The following is a 26500-nucleotide window of genomic DNA, read 5'->3' on the forward strand; positions in this document are numbered from 1 at the left end:
TCCTGAGCTGAAGCTGATGACAGTGAACTTTAAGAGCAGCAGCGCCACCTGCTGATTCAGCTGCATCAGTGCATTTATACAAACACCTCAGCGTCTGACCAACATCATCTACACACATCACATGTTTGAACACACTGTAACTGTGCACCATATTTCGTGATTCATTGTTTATTTCTGCTTTTGATTGGCAATGAATCTAAAACTTTCCTCCAACAACTTTTAACCTTGAACAGTGTTTAAAAGTGTGTTTTCTGCATGTGTGTTATAGTGTGCAGTGCTCTATTGTGTGTGCTGGTGTTGTGTATTACACTACAGAAACCTTGTCATAAACTGCAGCACATTTACTGCTATTTTACACACTCATTTCTCTAGATATTATTTCATATGTTATTTCAAATGACTGAAATGTCAGCAAAAGCCACTTTGTTAAACTGTAGAGTTGAATTTTCATCATCCCATAATGGATAATGCAACATAATGCAATGCACAACTGTAGATAAATAGAAAACTCTGGTGAATCACAGCATACTTCTTATACTACTGTATATATGTCTTATACTACACAGCATACTACTGTAAATCTTAATTAACAGATAGTGGTTACAGTGTGAAGAACTAGAGATACTTGTCTCCCATTCAGCTTGATCTTCTTGCTACAGAACTTTAAGATTGATTTTATTGTTACCCTCGCTCCTGTAAACAGTTTTGGTATTAAAGATGTAAGATAAAGTAAAGGGAAACGTAAATCTGTTATTGAATTTTTCTGTTAGAGAGTTTTAATAGGAATAGCTGTAAAAGTGTCTAGCAGATGTTGTGAACTGTATCTCTGTGTAATAAAAACTTAAATAAAAATAAACTCAAATGTTGAGTACTGTATAGAATATATATATATATATATGAGGAGTTCAGATGCAAAAACCTCTAAGTGCTGTCTGACATTTCTATAGAAAATGAACATTTTTCTCAGCCTCCTTTGTTTATGTTGAGATATTTCACTTTAAAGACCAGGAAAAGGACGTATTATGTGCCATGAAAGTGATGTTACTGAACACACACACAAGAACCTGATAAAAAAGCTCATTTTAGAGGAACATTTCAGAAGGCATTTACAGGTTTTTTGCATCTAAACTCTTCATATATACAGGGGCGGACTTAACCAAGCGAGGTAAGCAGCAGCTTAGGGCCCCGGGGAATTAGGGGCCCCCGAACAATGCCAAGAAGCCTATATTAATCATAAAGCTCTTTTATAAATGTTCTATCATGTTGTAAAATCTGTATAACTGTTAGGATTTTAACGTTATTACTTTTCCAAACATCTGTGCAGGTATGTTGAGGCAAGTTGGAGCTAAAATCAGCAGGACACCAGCACTCCAGGACCAAGTGTGGACATTCCTGCTGTGTACAGTTGGTTTTTATTTGTAAATGTATTGCTTTTTATTTTACAATAGGAAGATAAAGGATACTTTAAATATTAAAATCTATAAATATACTTTAAATATTTAATATACTTTCATATATATTTATTTAAATAGCCTACTTTTTAGCATGCAGATTATTTTTCTAAATTGCTGGAGCCCCATACCTGGAATTGCTCAGGGCCCCAAATCACTAAGTCCGCCCCAGCATATATATATATAAATATATTCTTACAAGACTTTAAACAAGTCCAACAGATATTACATTTATTGACAATCTTGCTTGTTTTAGAAAATGTCGCCACCTGCAGGAATTAATGTCAATCTGCACACACATGTATTATTTGGACTTGTAATGATTTTTATTCGGACTGTACAGTTTTATGTCATTTAATTTTCAAAATCTTAAAATATTCAATTCATAAAATAACAAACATAAACACATATCCTGATGAATAATATCACAGATCCTCCTTCATGTGTCTATATTATAATCACAGTACAGTTTTCCCAACAGAATCAGCATGAAACTGCAGTGATGTTTTTCCCCACTCCGATTATTATTATTATTATTATTATTCATTTATTTTTTTACTACTACTTTTTACTGTGTTTACTATGTTTTCTTTTTAAATATATTCATTCATTCATTCATTTTCTTTTCAGCTTAGTCCCTTTATTAATTTGTGGTAACCACAGCGGAATGAACCGCCAACTTATCCAGCATATGTTTTACACAGTTGGTGTTTCTGTGTGGAGTTTGCATGTTCTCCCCGTGTTGGCGTGGGTTTCATCCGGGTGCTCCGGTTTCCCCTACAAGTCCAAAGACATGCGCTTTAGGGGAATTGAATAAGCTAAATTCTCCGTAGTGTATGAGTGTGTGCAAGAGTGTGTGGGTGTTTCCCAGTGATGGATTGTGGCTGGAAGGGCATCCGTTGTATAAAACATGTGCTGGATAAGTTGATGGTTCATTCTGCTGTGGCGACCCAAGATTATTAAAGCGAGTAAGCTAAAAAAGAAAATGAATGAATGAAGGAATTGAATTGAGAGAGAGAGGGAGAGAATCGAACTGGCTCACTAGTGCCCTCTAGTGAGTCTGTTGGGTACTCCAGCTAGCAATTGTATTGTGTTGTATTATTTTGCTTTGTTTTTTAATTGTAGTTATTTATTTATTTGCACTCTGGCCTCACAGCAAGAAGATCGCTGCTTTGAGTCCCGGCTGGGTCAGTTGGTGTTTCTGTGTGGAGTTTGCATGTTCTCCTCGTGTTGGTGTGAGTTTCCTCTGGGTGCTCCGGTTTTAAAGTTGACTGAGAGAGATGTTTGATCCTGGACGTCAGGTTTCTGTTTTCTGTTTCTATTTTCCAGCTGAATCAGGCTAATCCATCTGTGAAGCTAGATTAGCTCAACATAACCTGCTCAAACAGAGGCCTTTGTGTGAGATTACACAACAAACGCTCCTCCTCTGTCACAAATACACACTCACACTCTTCATTTATTCAGTCTTTCTGTTAATATGGTTTGTTCTGGGGGTCTTCAAAATGAAGGAGCCGCCCACATGAAACAAAAAATACTAGTCATTTATTCATTCATTCATTCATTCATTTTCCTTCAGCGTAGTCTCTATTTCAGAGGTCACCACAGCGGAATGAACCACCAACTATTCCAGCATATGTTTTACACAGCGGATGCCCTTCCAGCTGCAACCCAGTACTGGGAAACACCCATACACACCCATTCTCACACACACTCTCATACACTTCGACCAATTTAGTTCATCAATTCCCCTATAGCCAGGGCTTAATTTGTGCCGGAACACGCCGGATCTGGATCTGGATCCGGCACCGGCTACGGCACCTCTGAAACTTGATCCGGCACTTCATTTTACCACTTCCCCTCCTCAATCGCCCTCCTCCTCCGTCCGCTGTTCACTTTCACTTTCTTCCGTGACTCCCCAACTCTCTTCACTTTCATCCGCGACAACCCCCCTCTCTTTACTTCTGTCCTGCGTCCGCGACACCCCTTTGCTATCCAACATTGTTGATGCTTTTATCAGCAGCAGGGTGGATTACTGTAATGGCCTCCTCACTGGCCTTCCCAAAAAGACAGTCAGACAGTTGCAGCTCATCCAGAACGCTGCGGCCAGGATTCTGAGCAGAAGCAGGAAATCAGAGCACATCACACCCGTCCTCAGGTCTTTACACTGGCTCCCAGTTACATTCAGAATAGATTTTAAAGTATTATTACTGCTCTATAAATCACTAAATGGCCTAGGAGCTCAATACATTACAGATATGCTCACTGAATACAAACCTAACAGATCACTCAGATCTTTAGGGTCATATAAACTAGAAACTCCAAGAGTTCAGTCAGAGCAGGGGGAATCAGCTACTAACAGCGCCCCCTGCTGCTGGAATCAGCTTCCAGAAATGATCAGATGTGCTCCAACATTAGGCACATTCACATCAAGACTGAAAACACATCTGTTTAGCTGTGCCTTTACTGAATGAGCACTGTGCTATGTCTGACAGAGGCACTATTGTGTCTTTCTTTTCTTTTTCATTCCTTTATAACATGTTTAACACATTTTCATCTGTTTTTAATCATTTTTATTATTTGTTTTTTTATTCTTGTTTATGTAAAGCACTTTGAATTGCCACTGTGTATGAAATGTGCCATATAAATATGCTATATGCCTTAAATGTGCTATATGCCTTGCCTTTTACTTATTTACTGAAAACATTGCTAATAGTTTATTGTTTTGTTTCTGGTTGTATTTTGCACTGTCTGGAGCAGGCACTTAAACTAATCACTCATTATAGTACAGCTGCTAATGACGTGACATTAAAAGTGATTTGAGTTGATTTGAAACCCACGCCAACACAGGGAGAACATGCAAACTCCACACAGAAACACCAACTGACCCAGCCGGGACTCAAACCAGCGACCTTTTTGCTGTGAGGCCACAGTGCTAACCACTTATCCATCGTGCCGCCCAATACTATAGTCATTTAAAGTAAATACTAGAGTGTTCTAGAACCATACTGTAGTCAAATCTATTATACTGTATATTATAGTATTTAAAACTCGTTAATGAATGCTCCAGCATACTGTAGTATTACCTCATTCATTTTCTTTTCAGTTTAGTCCCTTTATTAATCCGGGGTTGCCACAGTGGAATGAACCACCAACTTATCCAGCACATGTTTTTACACAACGGATGCCCTACCAGCCACAACCCATCACTGGGAAACACCCATACACACTTATTCACACACGTACACTACGGACAATTTAGTACATCAATTCCCCTATACAATATCTCTTTGGACTTGTGGGGGAAACCAAAGCACCCGGAGGAAACCCACGCGAACGCAGGGAGAACATGCAAACTCCACACAGAAACACCAACTAACCCAGCCGAGGCTTGAACCAGCAACCTTCATGCTGTGAGGTGACAGCACTACCTACTGTGCCACCACATCACCAGTATTACCTTAAAATAATCGTATTATTTCTTTTCACACGTTTATTTTGCTTGTTTTAATGAGAAACTCACTTAATTTGACTCATTACACCTATAAACCAGACTTTATTAGTTGCTTGTCTAGAAAATGCTTCTTGATTTGAGAATATTTGAATATTTGAACTAGAAACAAGACAGCTAAAAAGCAGCCATTAACAATAACATCCATAGTAGTAATAAAAAAAAACTATAGACCATTTTAATGTTAATGTGGGGATTCTGGTAGCACCTAGAATAGCAAAGTCTACTAAAGGAGGTCGAGCCTTCTCATTTATAGCTCCTAAACTCTGGAATAGCCTTCCTGATAACGTCCGAGGCTCAGACACACTCTCCCAATTCAAAACTAGATTAAAGACCTATCTGTTCAGTAAAGCATACACTCAGTGCATCACATAGCGGTATGGTACATGAATGTGCTCCACACAGGTTCTGCATGTCGTTTATATACACTGTGAACATCAGCTACACTAATTATTCTCTTTATTCTCTATTTCCACCTGGGAATACTCATCCCGAGGTCCTCAGAGATTATGCAGTGCCACTGAAGTGATCCAAGACCAATGAAGAGATGATCTCAAGGTTTCCATAATCCTGGACCGGGCCGTATCCTCAGCAGCTGCTGTGGTGGTCATGGAGGAGTGGAGAACATGAGACATGTGACACTCCAGGGACAGACAACTCTTCGCTGACGTCCAGCGTTCTCCAGCCTCCAGCTCCTTGACTACAGCTCTGCACAAAATGTCTGGCCAGTGGAGAAATTGTCGTGCCCAACGGAGTCTGGTTTTTCTCCAGGTTTTTTATCCTTTACTTTGGTCAATTGGTGAAGTTTGTTCCTCCGCTGTCGCCACTGGCTTGCATGGTTCAAGACTTGTGGAGCTGCGCAATGTTGGATTTGCTCTTCAGTGTTTGGACTCTCAGTGGTGAATATTAAACCACACTGAACTGAACTAATCTGAACTGAACTGAACTTCAACTCTGAAAACTGAACTGACTCTGTTTCAATTCACTTTAATCTTCTAAGTGAAGCTGCTTTGACACAATCTACACTGTAAACGCTGGAGAAATAAAGGTTAAAAAATTGTAAAAGCACTATACAAATAAAGATGAACTGAAAAATTTAATTGAAATGATGTCATTGGCCAATTTCCTGCTTGTTATCAAACTATTTGATAACTGCAACAAGAGGCAAATCAATCATAACTTCCTGTTAAAACAGCTCTCATAACATTATTTCTCAATATGTGGCTCTTTTTGGATTATCGGATGCTCTATGGGAATTAAAAATGTAAACAGGAAACACGTTGGGGCCACTGATTTTGTTTACATCCCTCGAAATAGTCTATAAAAGCTTTTTTCCCCAACATGCTTCAAAATATCTTCTTTTGTGTTCAACAGAATGAACTGAAACTGGTTTGGAACAAGTGAGGAAATGATGACATAACTGAGATTTTTGGGTGAACTGTCCCTTTAAGAAGATGTCAGAGAAGCAGCTGAAGGTAAACTGAAATGAAACGTTCCTGTTTAGTGTAGTTGAAAGGAGGTAAAGGACTGACTGACTCTCCCTCACGTGCATCCAGCAGCGCAGGTGACCGATGCCCTCATGTGCTGCTCAATCCAGTTACTGAATCTGTCCTGCTTACAGTAATACACACCTGTCAGGCCAACTGCACACACACACACACACACACATGCACACAAACACACTGACGCATGTATACACACAGACACACACATCTACTATTTATTTTTCATCCCCTATTTTGCCCTATTTATTCATCTCACATTTACATACACTCTAAAAAATGTTGAGTTATTTATTTAACCCAGTGGTTTAGTTAAACACATTTGGTGCTGTGTTGGGTTATTTTTAACCTTTATTAGGTTATTTAATAACTCAACCAGTTGGGTTAAATATTTGGTGCTTTGTTGGGTTATTTTTAACCTTCGTTAGGTTATTTATTTAATAACTCAACCAGTTGGGTTACACATATTTGGTGCTTTGTTGGGTTATTTTTAACCTTCATTAGGTTATTTATTTAATAACTCAACCAGTTGGGTTAAGTATTTGGTGCTTTGTTGGGTTATTTTTAACCTTCATTAGGTTATTTTTTTTAAATAACTCAACCAGTTGGGTTAAATATTTGGTGCTTTGTTGGGTTATTTTTAACCTTTATTAGGTCATTTATTTAATAACTGACCCAGTTGGGTTAAATATTGGGTGCTTTGTTGGGTTATTTTTAACCTTTATTAGGTTATTTATTAATAACTCATCCAGTTGGGTTAAATATTTGGTGCTTTGTTGGGTTATTTTGAACCTTCATTAGGTTATTTTTTAATAACTCAACCACTTGGGTTAAATATTGGGTGCTTTGTTGGGTTATTTCTAACCTTTATTAGGTCATTTATTTAATAACTCACCCAGTTGGGTTAAATATTTAGTGCTTTGTTGGGTTATTTTTAACCTTTATTAGGTTTTTTATTTAATAACTCAACCAGTTGAAGTTAGAAATGACGATCTCTGTGTTAAAGACATTCGCCCCAACCTTCTCCAACATACTCACTCTCCTCTCAGATGGGATGGTGGGCCAAATCAAAGCTTACAATGGGTCAACTTTGGACATCTCTGCCATATATGAACATTCATTCATTCATTTCCTTTTCAGCTTAGTCCCTTTATTAATCTGGGGTTGCCACAGCGGAATGAACCACTAAATATTCCAGCATATGTTTTACACAGTGGATGCCCTTCCAGCTGCAACCCAGTACTGGGAAACACCCATACACACTCATTCACACACACACACTCATACACTGCGGCCAGTTTAGTTGATCAATTCCCCTATAGCGCATGTGTTTGGACTGTGGGGGAAACCGGAGCACCCGGAGGAAACCCACACCAACACAGGGAGAACATGCAAACTCCACACAGAAACACCAACTGACCCAGCTGGGACACAAACCAGCGACCTTCTTAGTGTGAGGCGATTGTGCTACCCACTGCTCCACCGTAACACCATATATGAACATTTAAACATAATTATTGCTAATATATTTGACCACTTATGTACATATTTGTAGTTCTAAATGTTAAAAATCCCCCCTCCCCCCCCCCAACACACACACACACATGGATGCACATTAAAATGCCATTTTAATAAGTCAGGATGACGGAGCATCAGAATGCAGTGTGTACAGTACACTGAGGGTTACCCTGGTAACAGTGTGTGTGAGTGGGTGTGGCTTAGAGCTTCATCAAGGTCTGAGCTGGAACAATGGAAGGAAACTGGCAGGCAGCAAAACACACACACTGCAACACACACACACACACACACACACACACACACACACACACACACACACACACACACACACACACACACTCTTTCTCTCACATACACATTGGCACACATACTCTGTTAAAATAGTTGGGTTAAAAATACCCCAACATATAACCCAACTAAAGGTTATTATATAGCACCTTCCAAACTATGGGTTATTTTAACCCAATGCATTGGGTTATTTTGATTAAATTATTATTTTTTTCATTCTGGTATTACTATTACTATCACTAGTACTACTATTAGTTATATAATTATGGTTGTGTATATAAATAAATGTCTCCGCTGGGTCCTAATGGCGAGCATGACAGCCGAATATCCCAAATATGTGTATCATTTCCTCCAAAATAACCCTGTAGAGATGAAGACGAGAGGTAGAGAAAGAGTTTTATCCATTTAACATACTGTAGATCAGCTATGAAGCGCATGTTTGTATCATCAATAATTAAGAGTGCTGGTGAAACAGATATAAAAACACGACACGGAGAGGTCATTTAATAAAAAATAACAACAATAATATTGTGTTACAGCTTAAATAAACATTATAATGTAAAAACAACATTACGTATATTAATACAGCTGTCAGTTAAATCAGTTGACTGTTGAGATTCAAATATTTAACCCAACTGGTTGAGTTATTAATAAATAAGGCAAGGCAAGGTGAGTTTATTTATAAAGCACATTTCATACACAGGGGCTTTACATAAACAAGAATAAAAAAGACAAGTATAAGAGAAATAAATAAATAAAAATAAAATGCTTAAAAACAGATTAAAATGGGTTAAAGCAGGTTATAAAAGAATAACATAAAAAAAGAAAAGAAAGACGTAATAGTGCAATCTGTCAGACGTAGCAAATATAACCTAATAAAGGTTCAAAATAACCCAACAGAGCACCATATACTTACACCCAACTGGTTGAGTTATTAAATAAATAACCAAATAAAGGTTAAAAATAACCCAGCCAAGCACCAAATATTTAACCCAACTGGTTGAGTTATTAAATAAATAACCAAATAAAGATTAAAAATAACCCAACCAAGCACCGAATATTTAACCCGACTGGTTGAGTTATTAAATAAATAACCAAATAAAGATTAAAAATAACCCAACAAAGCATCAAATATTTAACCCGACTGGTTGAGTTATTAAATAAATAACCAAATAAAGATTAAAAATAACCCAACCAAGCACCAAATATTCAACCCGACTGGTTGAGTTATTAAATAAATAACCAAATAAAGATTAAAAATAACCCAACCAAGCATCAAATATTTAACCCGACTGGTTGAGTTATTAATAAATAACCAAATAAAGGTTAAAAATAACCCAACAAAGCACCAAATATGTGTAACTCAACCATTGGGTTAAATAAATAATATGAAATAAATGTTAAATAAATAATAGTGTACTTATGCTCACACACTCATGCACAGACACACACACACACACACACACACACACACAGACACACACACACACACACACTTACACACACACACACACACACACACTTTCTGATAATTAAAAAATAATTGCTATATAAATGTTATGTTTACAATGAGCACTCTAAAATAATGTCTGGTTATTTCAACCCATCTAGGGACTAACCCAACTGCTGGGTTATTTTAATTTATTTTTTTGTTAATTAAATGAATATGATTAAACTAAACCCTATGTTCAGGTTAATTCTTATTTTAACCCAATGTGAGTTTAAATAACCCAGCAGCACATCTCAGAGTGAGTGTAAATGCGTTCATCATGGGTGCTTTGATCACTCGCAGCGGTCACGATCAAACTACCTGGCGCGTGACACACACACACACACACGCACACGCACACGCACACACACACACACACGCACAGGCCGTGACGTCACGCGATGATTCGGCCTCAGCACCATCTGTGTGTCTGTCAGACAATAGCGGCTCGTGCTCGTGTTCCTCCGCATCTTCAGCGCTATCACATCATCACAGCTTTATTATTATTAGAACGTCTTCAAGCTCGGATCTGCGGCGGGACGCGTGGAGCTCTGCTCGGCTCTCAGGTCAGACCCATACTGTGCTTATGATCGCTTTATTCATGCTCGTTATAACCTGATATTGGCATCTGATCAGCGCAGCAGCGGTCAGGTTTATCACAGAGATGGTTTAACTGAGAGATCAGTCTCTGTTTGCACCACATCACTCTCGTTTATCCGTAAGACCAGCGCCTTTGTACCGCGTTGCCGGTTGCTATGGGCAGGAGACCTGTTGCTATGGGCGCGTGCCTTTGTCTGCCGGACAGAAACAATAACAGCAATGCAGCGCTGCACGTGTGCGCGTGTGTGTGTGCGCGAGTGTGTGTGATGATTTTGCTTCTTTACGAGAACAGAAATGTGTATAATAGCAGGAGTCTGATCTATATTTACAACATTGAGATGCTTTATGATGATATGCATTGTGTGTGTGTGTGTGTGTGTGTGTGTGTGTGTGTGTGTGTGTGTGCGTGTACTGGTTTTGGTGGTTTATGAGGACAAAAAATATTAAATTACATGGGTATGATGGGTGTCATAACATTGAGGTGATTTTAAGGAAATGTCGTGTGTGTGTGTGTGTGTACTGGTTTTGGTGGTTTATGAGGACAGAAATGTGTATAATGACAGGTATGATATAGGTATCACAACATGAAGGTGGTTCATAATGTCATGTATTTTGAGTGTGTGTGTGTGTGTGTGTGTGTGTGTGTGTGTGTGTGTGCGTGTGTGTGTGTGTGCGTGTGTGTGCGTGTGTAATAGTTTTGTAATACTGGTTTTGGTGGTTTATGAGGACAGAAATGTATATAATGGCATTGGTATAATCTAGGTTTTACAAAATTAAGGTGGTTTGTGAGGACATGCATTGTGTGTGTGTGGGGGGGGGGTGTAATACTGGTTTTGTTGGTTTATGAGCACTAATGTATATAATGACATTGGTATGATCTAGGTTTTACAAATCATACCAATGTAATACTGGTTTAGTGGTTTACAAGGACAGAAATGTGTATAATGGCATGGGTAGGATCTAGGTTTGACAAAATTAAGGGGGTTTATAAGGACATGTATTGTGCGTGCGTGTGTGTGTGTGTGTGTGTGTGTGTGTGTGTGTGTGTGTGTGTGTGTGTGTGTATGTGTTTGGGTTGCACGGTTTACCGGTACTTCGCTAGCACTGCAATACTATGTCTCCAAAATACTGGCGGTGTCACTGTAGATTGTAAACAGTAGTCTCGTCATTAAGGGTTCTACAATAGTCAGTGTTGCATGTGGAAAAGTGACTGAAATACTCACACATTTGTGCCAGCATATAATCAGCAGACCACTTTATTTTAATTTAGTTTTAACAGGTTAAACGTTTTCTGATGCTTCAAACACACCTGAAGCAGTTCATTTCTGTTCCAGTGAGTAAGATTTAGCTAACAACTCGACAATCTCTTAAAAAGAAAAACCTACTAAAGTGACATTTGTAATTACTCTGGATTCTTACCTGGTAAGACTAAAATCATTGGTGAGAAAAGCTGAAAACTGAAACCGGACACACTAAGAAAACAATAATTTTAGCTTCATATTTGATTGAAATAAATCTCTTTATATAATCAACTCTGTAAATAATCTTTCAGAGTTGAAAACGGAGCTGTTGATTCAGACGGGTTGTAGTTTTCTGCAGTCATGACAGATTATATGGTGTGGTCAATCATTGATTTATTTATTGCAATAACAGCAGAACAGTCACAGTATATACAAATAAAACAAAACGTCTGTACAAATAATAGGTTTTCAATAATAAGGGAATTATACTAAATCTAAATATTATAATATTGTATTTGTGACAACTTGCTTATGATTTGAGTTATGAATTAATACAGTATTGGGATACTACTTGGTAGGGCTGCACGATTAATCGAAAAAAGATCACGATCTGGATTCGACCCTACACACGATCCGAATTCAGCTTTTCTACGATTCAGCCAAATATATTTTCAAGGTCAGGAGAGAAGCATAAAGACAGTCACATGAGTCTTCACAGGAACATGAACACCTTTAAATGGCGTTACACTGTATTTATAAGGTATAAATCCCCCAGAAATGTCATTTCTGTCTTCATGTAATGATGTATTCACGGCCGCGAAATCACAGTGAGCTGACCACGAGCTACTGAGAACGTTCGCACATGCACGCAGCACGCCAATGACGGCTACTTTAGTGATCAGAACCTGCGTAGGCTGTGAATAACGTTCAGTTTGTTGTACAGAGCGATTGTTTGATCGCTTTATCACAGTGACCGCAGCCATGAGCTGCAATAGGAAGTGAAAATGAAACTGGCTGCACATCATTTAAATGATCATAACACATTTTACAGTCATGATTACGACATGCATTTGATATGTTTTTTCTTTTTATAGCAAACACAGAGTGTTGTGCATGAAAATAAATGTTTAACAGTGTCAGTATAGCTACTCTACCCTATATATAATGTTGAATATAATACAAGAAGAAATCTGATAATGACAAATGTCTGATTTTACCAGTGAAAACAAATGGTCTAATGATGCTGTCAATGACAAATGACAAGAACATGTCTCAAACATAATAATAACATTTTATAATTATGAATAGTTATATTCCAGCCTGATCTCACGAGAAAACATAAGTATTTTACGTTTTGTCAGTTTACGAATTTGTACGAGTTCAGTCGTACGAAATTGTACGATTTTAAAAAGGAGGCGTGGCACCTAACCCCACCCCTAAACCCAACCGTCATTGGCGGATGAGCAAATCGTATGAAAATGTACGAATTAGATCGTACGAATTCATACGAATAAGCCACTAAATCAAAAAGTTACGAATTGTCGTGAGATTGTGTTGTATATTCTGATGTCCTCATTTTACTGTGAATTAACAAACAGGACATATTAAACGTCTGTTCAATTCCACCATAATGACTGTACAAAATTGAGCATGCTAAGCAACAGTAGAGCTACACACAGGCCTAATATTATTAGTGTTGTTTTACCATATCGTCTCTTTAGAAATATAAGCTTCTATCTGACATTTGTCAAAATTGAGTTATTGATATATTATTATTAAATTACAACCTATTGTTTACATTAAGAGTTTTTTTAAAAACAAATGTTGCACACATACTGTTTGCTATATGGATTGCAAAAACTGTGAAGCTAATAACTCAAAATCATTCAGAACGCAGAGAGAACCTTATAATTCCAAAGTGACGATACGTTTGAGAATTAACCATAATAATAGGCTACTCATATTAACCTTTATTTTACATCTAAACAATCGAGAGAAAGAATCGTCATCTTGATTTGAGGAAAATAATCATGATCCACATTTTAGCCAGAATCGTGCAGCCCTACTACTTGGTATTTTTAACTGGTATTGTGGCCTAAATTAATGGTATCATCACAAGTGTGTGTGTGTGTGTGTGCGCGCGCGTACATGCGTAATACTGGTTTTGGTGGTTTATGAGGACAGAAATGTGTATAACGACATTGGTTTAATCTAGGTTTTACAAAATTAAGGTGGTTTGTGTGGATTTTGGTGACATATGACGACACATGCATTGTGTGTGTGTGTGTGTGGGTGTAAGAGTTTTACTTTCCCAGATTTGAATAAAGTGTGTAGCTCAAACAGTAAATGATGTGCTGGAGACTGAGGATCTTGTGTAAAATGAAGATCTTCAATGCAGCACTGTGGTGTTGGATGTCTGCCAGATGCACAATATACTGTACATGTTTGATTTGTCACTGTTCATAATGTGAGAGAGTTGGTTCTCAAGGGAAGCAGAAGTGTGTGTGTTTGTGTGTGTGTATATGTGTAACTTGTAGTCTATACCAAATGTCCTCACAAGTATAGCGATACCAGTCATTTTGACCTTGTATGTTCATTGTTTTGGTCTCCTTGAGGAAAACAGCTCATAAATCACACAGAATGAAGTATTGTGAAAAAAAACATCATACAAGTGTGTGTGCGTGTGTGTGTGTGTGTGTGTGTGTGTGTGTGTGTGTGACCCTATGTCCTGCTGTAGGATGTGTTTCAGCTCATCAGTGATGGTGTGTTGAAGCTCATGTGGGCAGAAAATGATGCAGAACTGAACAGTTACATAATAATATGATGGTGTATATATATGGTTTGGACAAAATAAAGAGTCTATTGATTAATATGATGCTCTATCATTTATTTTGTTGTGTTAAAATACATTCATATGTTTTCATAATTTATATAAGCGCAGTATTACACTCCATTACAGAGATGCAGACAGAAACATGAAGAACAGCGTCGTCAGAAAGTTGCAGTGATGAGAGTAAAACATTTGTGCATTTTATTGAGCATTATTTTATGTTGCACCTGTAATTATTATTAAAATTTGTCCTGAAGTTCAAAATAAAATGAGAAATATAACCACAGATGAATGAAAATGTAAAAACAATAAGTCTTTTACTTGTGGACAATATATACAACTGAGTGTACAGAAATGCTGCTACAGTATATATGAGATGACGTATATTGTGATGTGAGATTGTTGTCATATTGCTCAGCCATAATCTCACAAGTCTTTAATATTAGACACACGTCACGCTCAGTCTCCTCTTTATGCTGCATGAAGGCCAGTGATGTTTTCCTGAGATCGCTAATGTGTGTTTGAGCGTCCGCAGATGACCTGCTCAGGTGTGTGTGTGTGTGTGTGTGTGCAGATGTCTGTGGATTATCTGCTGATTATTTGCAGATGGAGGAACAGTGACCTGTGTTTACATGCACTGCTGGTGTGTGTGTGTGTGTTGTCATGATGTGTGTTTGCATCATGTTAAGAGTTCAGCTCAGGCTTGTGATGCTCACAATCAGATTTTCTTGTTGTGATTAGTTGCTGAAGTTTTTACCCCGGTATGCTGTATTATCACGGTGTTTACTGAAGCAGCAAACACTTGTCAAACATTTTTGACCAATCTCTGTTAGTTTACAGCAGCACCTCTTGTGTGATATCATCTAAAGCTGCTTGATATTGGAATAAATATGAGTAATATGTATTTCTGCTATTCACATTGCAATATGAATATCATTTCACAAGATGACGTAAGGAACTGGAAATAATTCAGAATTTGACAGTGATTGGGATGATTTTGTAGGGCAGCACATAAGCATTAATAAACTAAATTAAATAAACTAATTAAAGCACAGATGAACAACAACAGGACAAGGATAAAGACAAAATAACAGAGCTTTATGGTTTTCTGTGGAATCTGAGAATATTGCGGTACCTAAACACAGTGATCACATCTAAAATAACACTGTAGAGTCTTCATTTTAGAAATGTTCATTCATTCATTTTCCTTCAGCTTAGTCCCTTATTTATCAGGGGTCACCACAGCGGAATGAACCGCCAACTATTTTCAGTATATATTTTACGCAGCGGGTGACCTTCCAGCTGCGACCCAGTACTGGGAAACACCGATACACACTCATTCACACACACACACACTCATACACTACGGCCAATGTAGTTCATCAGTTCCCCTATAGCGCACTGAGCCACTGTGCTGCTCCATTTTATAAATAATGTAACACAATTAATCTTTGTTTTTTTATTTGCCTTTTAAAAACATAACAATTTGGGCCAAACTCAATCCAAACATAATCTTGCACAAACTGAATGAGACATGTCAGATATACAGTGAATCAGATATAAAGCCATACAATTACACAAAACAAACAAACAAACAAAGAAAAAAGTCTAAAATAACTTTAAGAAGAGCAGCATACAGTGCAGACATCAAACAGAGACTCTGTAAACGCTTCAATAAACCATATTCTTGAACAAATCCTACATTGTTTATCCCTCTCCCCCTTCATTATATTAAAGCCTCTATAGATGGCAAACTCCTTTAAAGACAATCAATTGAGGAGCTGTTTTCAACATTTTGCATTTGTGAATGAAGAGTTTCAGTGAGTAAATGAGTTAACAGTTTGCAGTTAAGTCATCATCTTTGCTGTCCAAATGTACTGCAAATTTCACAATGTCCAACAAACAGAAGGAAACATCAATTAATCTTTGTTAAAGCGGCAAGCTTTATCATTTCTTGTGCGCAAGTGGTTTAAATTTGCTTTAAATCTTAAAGTCACAGGCCTTAAAAACACATCCAAGTTAAAATCTTTCACGCTATTAGATTATTGGTAAAAACTATGCTGTTCTGAGCTGTGGTTTCTCCTTCATTCATTTTCTTTTCAGCTTAGTCCCTTTATTAATCTGGGGTCGCCACTGCGGAATGAACCGCCAACTTATCCAGCACATTTTTACGCAGTGGATGCCCTTCCAGCTGCAACCCATCACCGGGAAACATCTGTTTCTGGTTAATTATAATCCCAATTTGACATTGCAGATCCCGCTATATGACTATAGCAGATGCGCACATTGTGATATCAATATTGTGCAGCTCTAATGTCATTGTCACAATATTAATCATGTCTCAGTGTCACCCAAATATTCACCCTCCAAATATCATCCAGAAGCATAGTATTTATTTGGTTGCATCAATTTGAAGTGTTGTTAAATTAAAGCTCTCTAGTTGGAAATGCAATCTTTGCTTTATTCTTCAGGCAGTTATTTGAGGTCTAGATCTTGCCTTTTAGCATGGTCAAAGTTAGGAATCTTGAGCTTTAAAAGACCACGGCTCTACTGTATATGCTTGTTATCAGAGCGCCACGATATTGGCAAAATCAGACAATGCGAAATTTAGTTTTTCTGCAATAAATATTGCAATATACTCTATATACAACTTCACTAGATGACTTGAAAACTGCTATTTGGGAAGAATTTTTTAAAGGAACTGACTGGGATAATTCTGTAGGGAGGTTAATTATGCATAAAAGTAAATGACAAGCATAGAAAAATACAAACAGAAGTGTGATAGTAATGTTTTATTGTTTTCAAGGCAGTCAAACAGTATTCAAGTACAGAATTTGATAAATAACCAATATAAAAATAACACTGTAAAAGTCTTTACTGTATAAACAATCTGATAAAAGTATTCTCTAATAAACATATGTTCCTGAATATTTGAAACTCTGTCAGGCCTCTAAAACTAATAAACGTTCACTCCATTATGGTTAAACTCTGCAATAACTTCACTCTCACGTGTTCTGAACGGTTTCTCCTGGTCAACTATTATCCTAACTCAACATTGCATATCCTGAGATGTGACTATTGTGGATGTGCACATTGCGATATCGATATATATTGTGCAATAGATTCACTGCCCTACAAAATGACCCAAATCAATATAAATTAGTGATGTATTTGGAAATAATTCTTTCCAATCACAGCTATTCAAGTCATCTGGTGAAATATATTCAATATATCATTCAATATTTATAAATTCAATTGTCATTAGTACAAGATTACTATGCGTGTTTTTAGGTATTTTTCCATTTGTGTTATTTATAATTGTACTGTATTCTTACTGTTTCAAACCTTGTTTTAATGTCAATTCTTGAGCAGATTATCATTGTACATGAGAACTGGTGTATATATATATTGCATTGTCAGTTTTTTCCAACATTGTTTTTTATTATATTTAATAATTCTCTAATATCGTACGTTTATAGTCAAGGACAAGCACTGATCCAGCCGGCAGATTTCAGCTGGCATTATTCAGAATGATTGCTTTTGTTCTGAAGTGTCTCATGAACAGGTTGAGCTGTATGAGAGGAGTGTGCTGCGCTCTGTGTTCGCTTCATGATCTGCTGATGAGCTCAGTAAAGTAGTTTATCTGCCATCTGTGGCCGTTTCTGGCCTTCACAGCAGGCGTCTGAAGAGGCTTTCACATCACACACTCAATCTGGAGAAGCTGAGGATCAGAGCAGCGATTCTGAGTCTCGCTCTCACTTAAAGAAGGCTTTTTACATGTCAGTATCAGTATGACAGTCTTCGGGATATCTATAATCTAGTGTCTCCAAAACAGAGACAACATTCACCTTCATGAACCCGATAGAAACATCTACAGTCTGCAGTTCGTCTCTTCCGCCTAAATGCATCAAGTTTTTTGTCGTCAAATCTTCTGACCAATCAAATGCTCTCTAGTGTCTGACATGCCCCGCCCTCATCTTCTCATTGGCTATACATTTGATGCGCTTGAGCTCGACCACTCTCAGTGGCAGAGCTGTGAGAAAAACCAAACACTATTGGCTTTTTTTTTAAAGGGGAGGGGCTACGATATGCTCCGCCCTGTCTTGGTTTAAACATTCGCCACGTTTTCACTATCGTGACTAAAGCGAGCGAGCCAGGATGAGCCAGGGCCAGACGCGTTTCCACTGTCACTTCCGGGGCCTGATCAGGCTAAAGTGGGGCTTTCTCAGGGCCTGCAGCCAGCCTTTTTCAATCTGCCGAATACCTTGGGCCAAAGAGGGCCAGCTGGGGCTTCGGGGCAGAGTGAAAGGAGAGATGGAGTTTGCCAGAGTCTGGAAAAGATGGCGTGCCACCTTTACACTAGTTTTTTGTTCCGAGTACATGCGCCAAAATATTCATTTTCTTTTTGGTTTAGTCCCTTTATTTATCTGGGGTCGCCACAGCGGAATGAACCGCCAACTTATCCAGCATATGTTTTATGCAGCGGATGCCCTTCCAGCTGCAACCCATCACCGGGAAACATCCACACACACTCATTCACACACAAACACTATGGACAATTTAGCCTACCCAATTCCCCTATAGCGCATGTGTTTGGACTGTGGGGGAAACCGGAGCACCCGGAGGAAACCCACACCAACACGGGGAGAACATGCAAACACCTACTGACCCACCTGAGGCTTGAACCAGCAACCTTCTTGCTGTGAGGCGACAACCCTACCTACTGCGCCACCCCAAATAATCAATAAAAATGGGACAGAAAAACATCTTGCTGCTCAGTTTAAGATATCCCATTAATCACCTATCCAAAAACAAAAAATAATAAATAAATAAATAAATAAATCCATCGATGTTTCAATAAGACAGAATAATCTTTACACCATATTAAACACACAGCAGACAGTAAAGGTTGTCCAGAGTTTTTGTCAAGTTTAAAAGGTGTGTCTGTGCATGAAACGTGCGCGTTTAGATGCGTGTGTGTGTGTGTGTGTGTGTGTGTGTGTGTGTGAGACTGGCTGAAAGAGCTCTCTCTTCACAGCTCTGTTGATGCCGTGAGCGGCTGGGTTTCTTTCTTTCTTTATTTTGGAGATAATACAACATATGAACACAACAGAAAGACAGAAAACTCTACTAATGACGTGTCCACTTCTGTAGACTCAACACAATAGTGTCATATCTAGATAAAATAGCCTGAGCTATACTCAAATCATTAATAGAATTACAAATATGGGATATAATAAAGTCACACTAAATAAATAAAGCAATATAAAACACACAACAGCTAGAACAGTGCAGGGATAAACACAATACTAATAAATTAAACCATTTCAAGACATTTAAACTCTCATTTCACAAAGGTCCATCTGAAAAAAAGATTTGAGCTATTTTCTGAAGATTAAACCACACTGAACTGAACTGAACTGAACTGAACTGAACTGAACTGAACTGAACTGAACTGAACTGAACTTCAACTCTGAAAACTGAACTGACTCTGCATTGCAATCTACATTGTAAAAGCGCTCTAGAAATAAAGATGAATTGAAATGAATTGAATATTTTCTAAAAACAATAAACAGCGGAGGAGTTTAGAAATATTATTTATAAAGTATTTTGGATATGACAATAATAATCGTGTAAACAGAGCATTATTGGGTGAGTGAAACCATCAGATACTAGCTTCTGTTCTGTCATCCAGTCCTGCAGTGCTGCTTTATTAACGGATTGGGGAAAACTGCAGGTATAAATGTGTTTTATATCCTCAAACAAGTGTTTCTGTTGTTATATGATGTGGAAAATGTAAAAACTAAGTGTTTAATGTAGAGCTTTATTAGTATTTATTTATTAGTGGAAACGTGACATGATTTCGGCTCCACTGCTCAACCTCCCGGCCGATTGGCACAGCCAGGCCTGATAAAAGCCCTGGCTCGCTCTGGCCCGACAGTGGAAATGCGGCTACTGAACTTAAAAAATGCACATTTCTATACTATAGAAGTCCTTTAAGCTTTATTGGTTGTATTTTCATTCTCACACTGCAATAAATGCTGCTCTTCCCTGGAGTTTTTGTCTTGTTTCCAGTCTAAATATCTTTAATATTGAAGCAAAAACTGTTGTCCTGTTCTCAGAAATAATGTCAAAATGGGTTTGTCCTTAAAACAAGCAAAACAATCTGCCAATGGGGTAAGAAAAATAATGTTACTTCAAAACAAAATCAAGATTATTTTGCTGGTTTTAAGGAAAAACTCACATCATTTCTGAAAAGAAGACAATCTATTTGCTTGTCTACACTCTCAGAGATAAAGGTACAGGAGCTGTCACTGGGGCAGTACCTTTTCAAAAGATACATATTTGTTCCTAAAGGGTCCTTAATGGTACATCAAAGGTACTTTTTAGGTACATTTGGGTACAAATATGCACCTTTGAGGTACCATTGTGGACTCTTTGGGTGCAAATATGTATCTTTTGAAAAGGTACTGCCCCAGTGACAGCTCCTGTACCTTTATTTCTGAGCGTGTAGTAAATGCTTCTTGATTTAAGAGTTTTTAGATAGTTGGACTATATAGAAACAAGTATATCTCCAATGAGCCTGGGTTGGATTATTAACAACATTCTAGCTAAAAATATGCCCAGATTGAGTGTGTGTGTTCTGAAAAACCAGCGCAAATCTGAGGAAATGTGGGATTTTGTTGCATTAGACTGTTACGTATTCTGCTTTGTCAAATGCTGAAGAAAACATTCCTTATTCTTCAGATTAGCCGACGTAGATGTGTGTCACAAGTTTATAATCCTGTCAAACTATTCCTTCAAACAAAGAGCTCAGTTTTCCTCAATTGTGTAAGCAGATTTTCAGCTGCTGATGATTCAGTTTGAGCTCATTTGTGCTGGAGAACGTTGATCGAGCAGCTTTACATTTCATTTCATTCTGTTTTTTGAGATGTAAACAGCTAGTTTTGGTCTCTTTGACTTGGTGATGTACTTGAAGAGTTAATTCAGTGATTTACTCAAGATCAGTGTTGGGTAAGTTACTTCAAAAAAATCTATTAGTTACTAATTTAGACTGCAAAAAATGCATTTCTTACTTAGAGTTTTCTCCTGTTTCTAGTCCAAATATCTAAAAATTCTTAAATCAAGAAGCATTTTCTGGACAAGTACAAAATATAGTGTTGTTTTCAGAAATAATGAGTCTAAATGAAGTGAGTTTTTTTATTAAATCAAGCAAAATAATCTGCCAATGGGGGAAGGAGAGTGATGTTATGTCAAAATGAAAAACTAGATAATGCTCATGCTGTTAGCAGATTATTTAGCTTGTTTTAATGAAAAGCACATTATTTCTGAAAACAAAACAATATTTTCTGCTTCTTGATTTAAGAATTTATAGATATTTGGACTCAAAACAAGACAGAAAACACTCAAAAGTACACTCAAAACAATATGCAGGCCTAACAAATAAGATCTGTATATTCTGATTACATATAAAATCTCTATTTGCATTAGACACACATATAATTGAGCTAATACACTTTATGTGATTAATATTTGTTCGTTAATCATAAGATTTATGTAATAATATCAAAATATCCAATGTGTTTTAAATGCGTAATAACTCAATAGTTCATCAGTTGTGTGGAGAATGGAGCTGTGTCAATTTCGCCCCTGAATATTAAGTCCCAATCTCTTAGAACTGAAGTGTTAGATCTGGCTTTTCCTACAGCTAGATATACAGTATTTACATCATATTCATATCTTTTAACTGATTTAATCTAATAGTATTGGATTCTAACAGATTTAGATTGATTCTAGGGAATCTGCCAGCATACAGTGTTCAGCATATACGAGTTCACCCTTTACAAATCTCTCTTAAGTTCATATGTTTAATAAGAAGCTCTACAGTATTATATTTACATTTACATTTAGTCATTTAGCAGACGCTTTTATCCAAAGCGACTTACAAATGAGGACAAGGAAGCAATTTACACAACTATAAGAGCAGCAGTGAACAAGTGCTATAGACAAGTTTCAGGTGTGTAAAGTCTAAGAAGCAAAGCATTAGTAATGTTGTTTTTTTGAGAGAGTTAGGGAGTTAGGGAGTTGATTCCACCAACTGGGCAGATTGAATGCGATTGTGATTGTATTTGTGCATGTACATTGTATTAGTCAGTACTGAAGCCAAATCTGGAGCTTATACTAATACAGACAAATGTATATGTTATAGAAAATTATTAAATACAAATTAAAAAAATATCAAGAGAAGCAAAAACATGGAACATTTTGGTAGAAATTTTGTAGGTTTTAAAATATTTCGCAATATTTAGCTTGAATTTAATTGTATTATCTTTTAATTTCTGAATATGTTTGGTGAATAAAATATCATTTTCATAAATATATCTGTTTATTAAATCTGTTTTGTTTAAATGCACCAACACACACTGCCTATATTCTCTGAGAAATGGAGGAAATGTTTAATTTTCAGAACGGGCTGAACTCAATTATGCTGAGCACTGTGCATTTAAAAACTGATCAATTTAATGAAACTTATAAGGTTATAAACAATTAATGCTACAGGTCATGGTGACAGTTTTTTGAGTGTGTAAGAAGCATTTTCTGCAGTGTAAATGCTTGTTGATTGAGGATCTGTTGTATATTTGGAGTGTAAGCGAGGGTCAGTAAGAGAGTGTTTTCTGCAGTGTCCTCTTCCTGTATCAGGATGCTGGGCTGCGGGGACGTTCCTGTGCGCAGCGCTCTGGCGTTTGTGTGTTTTGTGCGCGGGGATTTCTCCGACGGCCGGCTGCGCAGACACACACACCACTGCAGGATGCCATGGGGGAAACACAGCGGCCCGCGCCGGCTTACGGGACCCAGCAAAACACACACACACACTCCGGCCAGGTAGGATCAGCGTCAAACACATCTGGACGGCAAATTTTATTTGTGTTGTGTTGAGTGGATCGATGGCCTTTTTACACTAAACACATTTCAAGAAGGTTTCATTAGCTGATCTTCTTACTGAACTAATAATGAACAAGAGTTGTGCAGTTCATCATAGTTCAGCCTTTACTAACACTGTAAACAATGCTTTTCTTCAGGATTTTGGGATTGTCCTGAAAATGCTTCTTGATTTTGGGCAGCACAGTGGTTCAGTGGTTAGTACTGTTGCCTCACAGCACTCAGGTCTCTGGTTTGAGTCCCGGCTGGGTCAGTTGTTGTTTCTGTGTGGAGTTTGCATGTTCTCTCCGTGTTGGTGTGGGTTTCCTCCGGGTGCTCCGGTTTCCCCCACAGTCCAAACACATGCGCTATAGGGGAATTGATCAACTAAATTGGCTGTAGTGTATGAGTGAGTGTGTGACTGAGTGTGTATGGGTGTTTCCCAGTGTTGCTGGAAGGGCATCCACTGTGTAAAACATATGCTGGAATAGTTGGTGGTTCATTCCGCTGTTGCAACCCCTGATGAATAACTGACTAAGCTGAAGGAAAATGAATGAATGAATGCTTCTTGATTTATGAAATAGATATTTGGATTAGAAACGAGCTGAATTGAGTGTGATTTTCTTGCATAAGCAGTAAACCGGTTTGGCTGTTCACATTACTTAACTGTTGAACTCAGTTAAATATAGGAAGCTTTGAAACTACAATCTGGATTAAGACTGAAAGCAAGACAGTGTGACTGAGGAAAGCAGATTACAGCGAGTGTGTGTCAGGAGAAACTAAACCTCACTGCACTAATCCAACACTTTCATCAGTACTGGGACTTTTTCCTCAGTTATTTTAGGTGGTTTAGTGTGTCAGAGATTAGATTACAAAAGCAGAACTGCACTAAATCTCTCTGGACTACTTCAGAAATGACTCTTTCCATTCAAATGTTTTCTTAAAGGGGCAGTACAGCCAAAAACAATGAACATTTCCTCATCATTTACTGTCTCTAGTGGTTCTAAACTTTAATTTCTTTCTTTTGTTGAACATAAAATAAGATATTATGAAATGCCAAAACGTCTCTGATTGGTGCATTTTTAACTGTGATCATTTTAAACATCTCTGATTGGTACATTTTTAACTATGATCATTTTAAATGACTCTGATTGATGCATTTTTAATTCAGACTATTCTAAACGTCTCTGATTGGTGCATGTTTAATTCAGACTATTCTAAACGCCTCTCTTTAGCACTGACTAATATCACATCTCTGATTTAATATCACATCTCTGGTTTATTTTAATTCTGACTTATTTAGACATTTCTGATTAGTGTATTTTTATTTCTAACTAATCTAAACGTCGCTGATTGGTGCATTTTTATTCTGATCATTCTAAATGTTTTTGATTGGTGCATTATTAATTCTGACTTGCATAAATGCCTCTGATTGGTGCATTTTTCTAAACATCTCTGATTGGTGCATTTTAATTCTGACTATTCTAAACGTCTCAAATTAGTCAGAATTAAAAATGCACCAATTCCAAGTCTCTTATTGGTGCATTTTATTTCAGACTAATCTAAGCATCTCTGATGGGTGCATTCTAATTCTGACAGCTGCAATAGTTTTAGTTTCATAGTGAATAGGCATTTTTTGTGTGACGTTTTTATTCATTTTAGCACCAGTTCATCCCCAACCCTGCTGTTGACTGAATCACTTTACTGAGTCTTTTCATTCTCGTGGCTCATGTTGATGAAGTTGTTGAAGAATGTAGCAGCCGACAGATTAAGTTAAGTGTGTTGCGCATCATGTCTACATGTGGTGAAATATTCAGTGAAACGCTGTGGTTTGTCAGCATGTCTTTGGTTATATTAGCTGGTGTATGTCTAGTCTATTGTTTCATGTATTTATTAGTCACAATGCTTTGAGTTTTGGTGATTTTGGGCTGCTGTGATTTGTAAAAATACTTTAATCATCTGAAAGTTATCAGATGCATGAATTATCTACAGTACACTGCAACAAATGCTTTTCATACTGAGAGTTTTGTCTTATTTCTAATCCAAATATCTACAAATGCTTTAATAATATGAATTTTATAGGCAAGCAAAAATATTGACTAGTTTTTAGAAATAATATGCCAAAATTAAGTGAGTTTTTCTTTAAAACAAGCCTAAAAACAGGACAAAAAACCTAAGAAAAGCATTTTTGCAATGTTTATCTTGCCAAAACCTTAATCACTTTTAGTGGTTTGTAATTGTGGTTTGTAATTGTCTCTCTCTCTCTCTCTCTCTCTCTCTCTCTCTCTCTCTCTCTCTCTCTCTCTCTCTCTCTCTATATATATATATATATATATATATATATATATATATATATATATATATATTTATATATATATATGAACAATTTAGATGCAAAAACCTCTAAATGCCGTCTGAAAATTTCCTCTAAAATGAGCCTTTTTTTATCAGGCTCCTGTGTGTATGTTCAGTAACATCACTTTTAGTCCTTTTCCTGGTCTTTAAAGTGAAATATCCTAGCATAAGCAAAGGACGCTGAGAAAAATGTTCATTTTCGATGGAAATTTTAAACGGCAATTTGCATGTTTTTGCATCTGAACTCTTCATATATACACACACACACTGTCAAGCCTGGAATTATTCATACTTAAAGTTTTTGTTCAAATGTAAACACTGTCTTAATATACTTTGGGAGAAACCTGTGTCATTTCCAGTCAATAAAAATGGTTCAATGAACGTATCTGTAGGTCTGAATTTGCCAGGGTATATTAATTTCAGGCTTGATTGTATAGGCAGTCTGTAGCCTTCAGTGTTCACTTCACCGTTCTCTAAAAGTCAAGTGCATTGTGGCACGTCGTATAAAACAACAATGAATCTGAACATGTGCCGGGGGGGAATTCAGGTTAAAAATAATCTAAGTGTTCTTCCGGCATGAATAACACAAGCCTGAATATCTTCATTCCATCATTTAAAGAGAGGAGCTCTTGATCCAGATCACATGCTGACATCTGTAACTCAAGCTGGATTCATTATATCCTGGATTTAATCTGGTGTGTGTTCGTTTTTCTAGATATAATGCTGATTTAGTGAGTGTGTAGGCAGAACTATAGCCTGAGATTGAACAGAACAATGAAATGTGCATCTGCGTCACGCG

The 26500-nt window shown here is 37.3% G+C and overlaps 1 protein-coding gene across 2 annotated transcripts in view; it reads left to right on the forward strand.

Annotated features, from left to right (window-relative positions):
* The first annotated feature begins 10205 nt into the window (after nt 1-10205).
* Nucleotides 10206-26500, forward strand: part of LOC130231211 (rho GTPase-activating protein 40) — a 56276-nt gene continuing 39981 nt past the window's right edge. The window contains exon 1 of one of the 2 annotated variants that reach the window (XM_056460691.1): nt 10206-10322. Coding sequence is in view for 1 of the 2 variants with exons in the window: in XM_056460690.1 (XP_056316665.1) it covers nt 23237-23310 (74 nt within the window). In the remaining variant the exon portion in view is untranslated. Of the gene's footprint in view, nt 10323-23146; nt 23311-26500 lie in introns of those variants that run through there. The other variant, XM_056460690.1, reaches the window with a different exon arrangement.

The sequence above is a fragment of the Danio aesculapii genome, chromosome 6 (genome assembly GCF_903798145.1).
Source record: "Danio aesculapii chromosome 6, fDanAes4.1, whole genome shotgun sequence".
NCBI lineage: Eukaryota > Metazoa > Chordata > Actinopteri > Cypriniformes > Danionidae > Danio > Danio aesculapii.